The 9,450-nt window shown below is 47.7% G+C and overlaps 1 protein-coding gene across 1 annotated transcript; it reads left to right on the plus strand.

The window, feature by feature from the left end:
• Nucleotides 1-438: 438 nt before the first annotated feature.
• LOC132649999 (uncharacterized) lies at nucleotides 439-5,840 on the plus strand. Its single transcript, XM_060374763.1, is given in 6 exon segments — nucleotides 439-832; nucleotides 927-1,009; nucleotides 1,124-1,916; nucleotides 1,972-2,408; nucleotides 2,411-3,495; nucleotides 3,497-5,840. Coding segments are annotated over 6 exon segments (5,067 nt in total). The 5' UTR covers nucleotides 439-507.
• The last annotated feature ends 3,610 nt before the right edge of the window (nucleotides 5,841-9,450 follow it).

Genomic DNA, 9,450 nt, shown 5'->3' on the forward strand with positions numbered 1-9,450 from the left:
TAAACTGCCTCTTGCTTTTGCATTGAACCATGGTCTGTGAGTCACTTTGGGGGAGGGAGCAGTACAGACCCTGCACCGGGAGTGCAGGTTTTGCATGACCCTTCCCCGACCCTCACCAGACCGAGTTCGGAGGTCAGGTTGAAACAGGTTAGTCATTTTGTTCGTTTGACCTCAGGTTTCTGCAGATTCTGTTTTGTTCTGTTTTTCTGGTTAGGCGCCTGTCTGAACCCTCTTGGTTGTCTGATTAGACTATTTCGATTGACGGGCGCGTCAGATAATCGAAAAGCCAGGAAGCTGGAGGACACACCAGGTTCCGTTTTTTGGGAGGTTGGATCAGAGTTGGTCCTCCTCCCGTCTGAGTCTGATTTTCGTAGGGACCGGCCGGGGAGCCGTTCCGTTAGGGCACTGTGGTATCACCCACAAAGGCGTCCTTGTCTGATTGCTTGTTTGGTTCTTTTTGTCTCTGTTCTTGTTGCCTCTCTGACTTTTCTGACGGACGATTTCATTATGGGACAGACGGTGGCTACACCCTTATCTCTCACCCTTGACCACTTCTCAGAAGTGAAATATAGGGCACATAATCTCTCAGTGGAAGTTAGAAAAGCAAAGTGGCAAGCCTTTTGCTCCTCGGAATGGCCTGCTTTTCAGGTTGGATGGCCACCGGAGGGCACCTTTCACCTTGACACGATTCTTGCTGTTAAGACTAAGACTCTCCAAGCAGAGGGGGGCCATCCTGATCAGGTACCTTATGTCCTAACCTGGGAGGATATTGTTCGCCATCCACCCAGGGGATGGCCCCTTTGTTCTCCCCACAGAGACTCCATCGACAACTGTTTGTGCGGTTAAGGAAGAGGAGAAAAAGAAAGTGCTCACTTCTCCAGAAGCAGACCTCCTCCTTTTTGACCTTCTGCCCCCTTATCCACCAGCCATGGCCCCTACCCCTGCCAGTTCCCTGGCCGGTTCTCCTGCCAGACCTCCGACCATTTCCCCTGTCAGTTTCCCGGAGGCTGTCGGTTCTCCCTCGGGGCCTAAGGCGGGGCTAGCATGCAACTTTTCTAGTCCCTTCACAGGTCCCTCATCAGGAGCTGTTGGTCCCTCAGAGCTGCTGCCGCAGACACCATAGGCGCCGCCGCAGACACCGCCAGAGGTCCCCCTGCACTCACCAGCTGACACTGCTCAGAATGAACGGGGCCCAGCAGCTGGAACACGAAGTCGCAGAGCAACCCAGCTGGACTCGGTGGCTCTCCCGTTGCGAGCCTATGGATTTCCAGAGGGGGATGGGCAATACCCCGTTCAGTACTGGCCTTTTTCCACAGCTGATCTCTACAATTGGAAGGCTCACAATCCCCCTTTTTCTGAGAACCCCCAAGCCTTGACTGACTTGTTTGAATCTGTCCTTTTCTCTCACCAGCCCACTTGGGATGATTGCCAACAGCTTTTACAGACACTCCTTACTACCGAGGAGAGGGGACGAGTTCTTCTAGAAGCAAGGAAGAATGTCCCGGGGGCGGATGGGAGGCCTACAGTTCTCCCCGACGAGGTTAATAATGGGTTTCCTCTCTCTCGTCCTGATTGGAATTACAATACACCAGAAGGTAGGCAGCACTTGAAGGTTTACCGCCAGACTCTAATGGTGGGTCTCCGTGGGGCTGCTCGAAGACCCACCAATTTGACTAAGGTAAGAGAAGTGGTCCAGGGGCCGGAGGAATCTCCTGCAGCCTACTTAGAATGGCTGATGGATGCATTCCGCTGGTTTACTCCCTATGACCCTGCTTCAGATGAGCACAGGGCAACAGTGGCTGTATCTTTCATAGATCAGTCAGCTAGGGATATTCGTAGGAAACTTCAGAAATTAGAAGGTCTGCAGGATAAGTCGTTGAAGGATTTAGTGCAAGTAGCAGAGAAAGTCTTCTATAGTCAAGAAACAGAAGAAGAAAAAGAAGAAAGAAAACAGAAAGAACAGGAGATAAGAGAGAGAGAGAGAGAGAGAGAGAGAGAGACAGAGAGACAGAGAGACAGAGAGACAGAGAGAGAGAGAGGGAAGAGGCAGGATAAAAAATTGACTTAAGATTCTGGCCACCGTAGTTCAGGAAAGTCGTACTGAAAGGGAGAGAGTTCCTGGCAACCGTAAGGGCCCTTTGTCTAAGGACCAGTGTGCCTACTGCAAGGAGACGGGACACTGGAGGAGGGATTGCCCCAAAAGGAAGAAGAAGCAGCTGAATTCTCGAGCCACAGGGACCAGGGTCCTGACCTTAAACAATGACAGCGATTAGGGAGGACGGGGTTCGGTTCCCCTCCCCGAACCCAGGGTAACCCTCAAGGTGGAGGGGAAGCCAGTCCATTTTCTAGTGGATACTGGCGCTCAGCATTCAGTTCTGTTGCAAGACTCAGGGGCTAAGAAAGAAAAACAAAATCATGGGTTCAAGGGGCCACTGGATGTAAGCAATATACATGGACTACCCGAAGAACAGTGGACCTTGGAGTGGGCCGGGTATCCCACTCGTTCTTAGTCATGCCTGACTGCCCATACCCATTGCTGGGACGGGATATTCTGACCAAAATAGGAGCCCACATCTATTTTATCCCAGAAGGCCCACAGGTTACAGATAAAAGAGGGGATCCTATTCACGTGCTTACAATTCACTTGGAAGATGAATACCGGCTATTTAAAAATTTAAAAGCGGGGGAAAAAGACATTGACTGGTGGGTAAAAGAATACCCTGAGGCCTGGGTTGAAACAGCTGGCTTAGGGAAAGCAAGAAAGCAACTGCCAGTCCAGATAGAGCTAAAACCTCAGGCAGCCCCAGTTGCAGTGCGGCAGTATCCAATGTCTAAGGAAGCCCATGATGGGATTCGCCCTCATATACAGTGACTCCTTGACCTAGGGGTTTTGAAAAGGTGTCAATCTGCTTGGAATACTCCATTACTGCCGGTCCAAAAGCCTGGGAGCAACGATTATCGGCCTGTGCAAGACCTGAGGGAAGTTAACAAACAGGTTATGGACTTACATCCAACAGTCCCCAACCCGTATAACCTGCTGAGCTCCCTTCCCCCTGACAGAGCCTGGTATACTGTTCTAGACCTTAAAGATGCATTCTTTTGTCTTCAACTTAGCCCTGCCAGCCAAGACATTTTCGCTTTTGAATGGAAAGATCCCGACTCCGGGGTCTCGGGCCAACTAACATGGACTCGACTTCCCCAAGGATTTAAGAATTCTCCTACCATATTTGATGAAGCCCTGCACCGAGACCTGGCACACTTCCGGGCCACAAATACTCAGGTAACTCTTCTCCAGTACGTGGATGACATCTTACTAGCTGCAGATTGTCAGAAAACCTGTCTCAAAGCCACTGGCCAACTTTTACAAGAATTGGGCGAACTCGGCTATAGAGCATCAGCAAAGAAGGCCCAGATATGCCGGAAACAGGTCAGTTACCTGGGGTATATACTAAAGGAAGGAAAAAGATGGTTATTGGAGGCTAGAAAAGAGACTGTTTCATATTCCCCCTCCACGAACTACAAAACAACTGAGGGAATTTCTTGGTACAGTGGGGTTTTGCCGATTATGGATTCCTGGGTTCGCTGAAATGGCAGCCCCTCTGTATGCCCTTACAAAGGGCAATGACTCTTTTTCCTGGGGAAAAGATGAACAGGCTGCATTTGATAATATTAAACAGGCTTTAATGTCAGCTCCAGCCTTGGGACTTCCTGATGTCACTAAACCTTTTCATCTCTATGTGGCCGAGAACCAGGGAATGGCTAAAGGGTTGTTAATTCAAAAGATTGGACCCTGGAAGAGACCGGTAGCTTATCTATCTAAAAAGCTTGATCCAGTAGCAGCAGGATGGCCGACCTGCCTTCGGATAATAGCAGCAGTCGCCGCATTGGTAAAGGATGCTGACAAGCTGACCTTGGGACAAGATCTTACTGTTTATGCCCCTCATGCCCTTGAGAGTGTTGTCAGATAGCCACCTGATCGCTGGCTCACGAATGCGCGCATGACTCATTATCAAACTTTGCTTTTGAATAATGACAGGATTACTTTTGCCCCAGCAACGGGGCTAAACCCTGCCACCCTGTTACCAGATCCAGAGATTCAGCCCCCAGAGCATGATTGCTTGCAGGTGTTGGCGGAAGAACAGGGATGGCGAAAGGACTTAAAAGACCAGCCTCTGCCAGATGCTGAGGTGATATATTACACAGTTGGGAGTAGCTTTTTGGAAAATGGAAAAAGAAAAGCGGGAGCAGCGGTGGTGGATGGACACAAGGTAATATGGGCCCAAGCGCTGCCTGAAGGCACCTCTGCTCAAAAAGCAGAACTAATTGCCTTAACTCAAGCATTAACTTTGGGGCAAGACAAAAAGATAAACATCTACACTGACAGCAGGTATGCCTTTGCTACGGCCCATGTGCACGGGGCCATCTACCAGCAGAGAGGCCTATTGACGTCAGCCGGTAAAGAAATTAAAAATAAAAATGAAATCTTGGCCTTGCTCAATGCCTTACTACTGCCCACCAAGGTAAGCATAATTCACTGCCTGGGACATCAGAAGGGAAATTCCAAGGCAGCAAAGGGAAATAACATGGCTGATCAGGAGGCTAAAGCAGCTGCTAGAGGAAGTCCTGCTCCAATGATATTAACTACTGAATTGCCAGAGAAGGAACAGCTAAAATACTCAGAGGATGACCTGGAGCAAATACAGAGAAAACAAGGGACATTCGATGCTAATGTGGGAGCATGGATTGACTCCAAAGGTAAGGTCATTTTGCCACAGGAAGATGCTAAGAGACTAATAGCGCAAATGCATCAATGGACTCATTTAGGGGCAAGGAAATTGACTGAAATTGTTCTCCAATCTCCTTACCGAATACTAAACCTCACTGCTCTAACCGAAAAAGTGACTCAGACATGTATAACTTGCCAAAAGGTAAACGTAGGAAAGAATTTCCAAAGCTCAGGAAAACGGTTAAGGGGAACTAGACCTGGAATGCATTGGGAAGTGGACTTTACCGAGATCAAGCCGGCCAGGTATGGAAATAAATATCTTCTAGTCTTTGTAGATACCTTCTCAGGATGGGTGGAAGCTTTTCCCACTAAGAAAGAGACTGCTGTGGTTGTAGCCAAGAAGATTTTAGAAGACATTTTTCCCCAGTTTGGAGTACCAAAGGTAATCGGGTCAGACAATGGGCCAGCCTTCATTGCTCAGGTAAGTCAGGAGGTGGCCAGTTTTTTGGGGACTAATTGGAAATTACATTGTGCATATAGACCCCAAAGTTCAGGACAGGTGAAAAGCATAAATAGAACTCTAAAAGAGACCCTTACTAAATTGACCATGGAGACTGGAGGTGACTGGGTGGTACTCCTCCCTCTGGCTCTTTTTAGGGTCAGGAATACTCCTTCCTTGTTGAATCTCACGCCTTTTGAACTGTTGTATGGAGTTCCTGCTCCCTTGACTCTCCTGGGAGACCCTCTTGACATAACTAGTGGTAACTCTGACTTGTTGTCCAGGTTAAAGGGACTGCAGCTTATTCAAAAAGAAATCTGGAACAAGGTTGGCAGTGCATATGCGCCAGGATCCTTAGAGGTGCCACATCAGTTCCAAGTTGGAGACTTGGTTTATGTACAGCGACACCGTAGTCAAAATCTGGAACCCCGGTGGAAAGGTCCTTACTGCATCCTGCTCACCACCCCAACGGCTGTGAAGGTAGAAGGCATTGCTGCTTGGATCTACGCATCACACGTCAAACCCGCTCCAGAGGACTCCACTTCTGACTGGAAAATCCAGCCCAGTGACAAACCCTTAAAACTTAAACTTGTTAAGAATGTTAGCCGTGGGTGATATCCACAAACTGCTGGTGCTTTTGGCTCTGTTAAGCACTTACAATATTTGCTTGGGCTCTAGTCTTCACCAGCCCAAACTTTTGACTTGGGAAGTAACTAATCAGAGACATATTATAATTTGGTCTGTTTCAAAGATAGCCCCACCCTTCACATGGTGGCCGGACTTTTACCCTGACCTTTGTAAAATGGCTCTAGGAACACCTGCTAACTGGGATTTGCAAATCCACCTAGACCCCAACGTAGTTCCTGGGGACCATAGATGTGGGTCTTTTAGTGAGAGAAGGGGCTTAGATCCCTGGGGGGGGGGGCTGCGGGACCACCAACCACCGCAGTATGCTGCGAGTCCTAACCTTTTATGTATGTCCAGGTCCCCATCAACAACCTAAAATGGTAAACAAATGTGGGGGAAAATGACTTCTACTGCAAGAATTGGAGGTGTGAAACCACTGGCGATACTTACTGGAAGCCTACCTCCAGCTGGGATTACATTGTTGTTAAAGCTAATTACAGTCATGCCCAGCCCCCAGACTGGGGACCAAACAATAGGTGGACTAATCAGCCAATATGTACCACCTGGTGCCACCCCCTGCTAAACCGGTTCACAGACGCTGGAAAACAGATTTCAACTAACTGGGTGACGGGGTTCACTTGGGGCCTACGAATATATAAGGAAAGATATGATGATGGGTTACTTTTCACCATCAAATTAAAAATAACAGCTCCATCTGTTGAAGTAGGGCCAAATAAAGCTAGCCCTCACCTGGTTCCCCCAATGAAAGAGGACCCCCAGACTATAGCCCCACGTCCAGCAACCCCCTCACTGACTCCTAACTCAAAAATGGGTAAAGATTCTTCTTCCCCTAAGCCTCCTGGACCATACATTACTTCCCTAGCACAGGGGGCCTCTCAGGCCCTAAATAATACCAACCCCAAGGTTACTGAGTCTTGTTGGTTATGCTTTGGAATTGCTCCCCCATATTATAAAGAAATTGCCTTTACAGATGAGATAAGTAACTCCCAAGAGGCAACAGCCTGCCGTTGGACGCAAAGGGAGGCTAGACTTTCCCTGTCTGCCGTTTCAGGGCAAGGACTCTGTGTAGGTAAAGTTCCCCCCAGTCATCAGTTTTTATGCAACCAAACCTATGATGTTGCAGGTCTGTCTGGGTACCTCATACCACCAATCGATGGATGGTAGGCCTGTGTGACAGGGATCACTACTTGTGTCAGTACTCAGGTGCTTGTCATTTCATCTGACTACTGTGTCCTGGTCCAGGTAATCCCCCGAGTCACCTATCACCCGTATGAAGAGCCCTTCCAATACTGGGACTCTGTGGGGGACCTGCTGATACAAACAAAAAGAGACCTGGGAATTTCCTTAGCCATAATGCTTGGGGTCGGGCTAGGAGCAGTAGGGACAGCAGCTGGAGGGTCGGCTATAGCCCTCCGACATAGCGGGTTAAATGAGCTTAGGGCAGCTGTTGATGAGGACATAGAAAGATTAGAAAGCACAATTAGAGAGCTCAAAGATTCCTTACAGTCATTATCAGAGATGGTGTTACAAAACAGAAGGGGCTTAGATTTATTGTTTTTGCAACAAGGAGGTTTATGCACGGCCCTAAAAGAAGGATGCTGTTTCTATGTCGACCATACTGGAGTTGTCACTGAGACCCTAGATAAGGTCAAAGAGGGCTTAGAAAAGAGAAAGCGAGAATGAGCCCAAAGCCTAGGATGGTTTGAAGGATGGTTTAATTCCTCTCCATAAATGACCACTTTAATCTCCACCTTGCTAGGCCCTTTGCTAATTCTTCTTCTGATTGTAACTCTTGGCCCCTGCATTCTTAATAAGCTAGTCAATTTTGTGAGAGAACGGATCAGTACCGTTCAGGTCCTTATGCTTCGACAGCAGTATCAGCAATTAGAGATGCAGGCTGAATCTAGCCTGTAATTTTAGGGTTAAAATTATGCCAAAGAAGAAGGGGGGAATGAGAAATGGGACCATCCCAAATTAGAAAGAAAAACAACTGGACCTTGAATAAGGGCCAGCTAAAAAGAAAGAGCAAGTCAGGCAATTTAGGGGAGGACTGTCCTTGAAGCTGTAGGCGGCCTGCTACAGAACTGAGAGATGGGAGAAGAGGGGAGGACTGTCCTTGGAGCTGTGAGTTCCCCGCTACAGCTGCCAACCGCATAACTGCTATCTTTTCTGCTAACTAATCAATGTAAAGGCCTGATTTTTTAGGAATAAAAACTCTGTGCTTTGTATGCTCGGAGTCGTCTCCTGCTTTGAAGGGACGACCCCCATCGCAATCAGAATAAACTGCCTCTTGCTTTTGCATCAAACCGTGGTCTGTGAGTCACTTTGGGGGAGGGAGCAGTACGGATCCTGCACCGGGAGTGCAGGTTTTGCAGGGCCTACTATGGAGAACAAGGGATGGCCATATTCAGGGAACTCTAGTTTGCTGTGGAGACAAGTCATGAGAGCATAGGGCAAAAGATAAGTGTCTTAGGAATTTAAGGGATGCTCCGGGGCTCTGGGGCAAAAGGGGGCCCCTGTGTGCTGAGACTTGGGTCGCATGCAGATTTAAGTCTACGCAAAATTAACATGGGGAAGAGGAGGGCAAAAGTTAAGAGATAGGCCAAAAGGCTGTGCCTCTGGACCTTTGGGAGGCACTGTTGGGAAACGCTTAGAAAACCCTCTTTAATCCTGGAGCGAGAAGAGGCGAGGACCCTATCAGCACCGAGTCTTAAGTCTGTGTGACCTTGGTTCAGCCTCTCTTGGGCGCCTCAGTATCCTCCTCACCAGGGAACTCGAGTCGACCCCAAGCACAGACAGAGGCAGTGAAGAAAACAAATGCCCTAGCTTTGACAATCCCTAAGTGTGTGCGAGAGGACAAGTGCTGCCAGCTCGAAACAGAAAGGGTTACTCGGGTGAGAGTACAGGATCCTAGTGGAAATGAAGAGTACTGCCTTGCTCGACCTCCTTAATCTCACTTGTAGTTTTCATATGGCAACCGAAAACAAGACACCTATGGGGAGAAACTAAGGGCCCGTGGGGAAAACTATGGTTTAGAGCAGCCAGGAACCTTATTGGAGCTGCATCTTATTTGGGGGATTTCCAGCTCCACCTGTTAAAATTTAATGGAATACTTCAAGACTATTCACAATAAAAACGTCTTTTTAATAGTCCCATACTCCTACATCTATCTCTTAACAGACTGTTGCTTTAGGGGACAAAATTAATCATTAACAACCTTATCCTCCTAAACCACACTCTCCAGAAAAAGTGGTGTTCAAACACCAAAGAACTTAAACCCCCCAAAAAAAGAATGAAAAAAAGAAAAGAAAAGCAACGACAAAAAAAATTAATAATAAATAATAAAAAAAACATTACAAACAATGAATAAAAATAGCAGCCACGGTGGACATTTGACTTGGGTTTTCAAGAAGCACTAAACAAGTTTCTCTCCATTGAGTTTGATGTTAGCTATAGGCTTGCTATATATTGCCTTTACTATGTTTAGGTATGTGCCTTGTATCCCTGATCTCTCCAAGACTTTAAACATGAATGGGTGTTGGACTTTGTCAAATGCTTTTTCGGCGTCTAAGGAGAT

This window comes from Meriones unguiculatus, chromosome X, assembly GCF_030254825.1.
Source record: "Meriones unguiculatus strain TT.TT164.6M chromosome X, Bangor_MerUng_6.1, whole genome shotgun sequence".
In the NCBI taxonomy this organism is placed as follows: Eukaryota; Metazoa; Chordata; class Mammalia; order Rodentia; family Muridae; genus Meriones; species Meriones unguiculatus.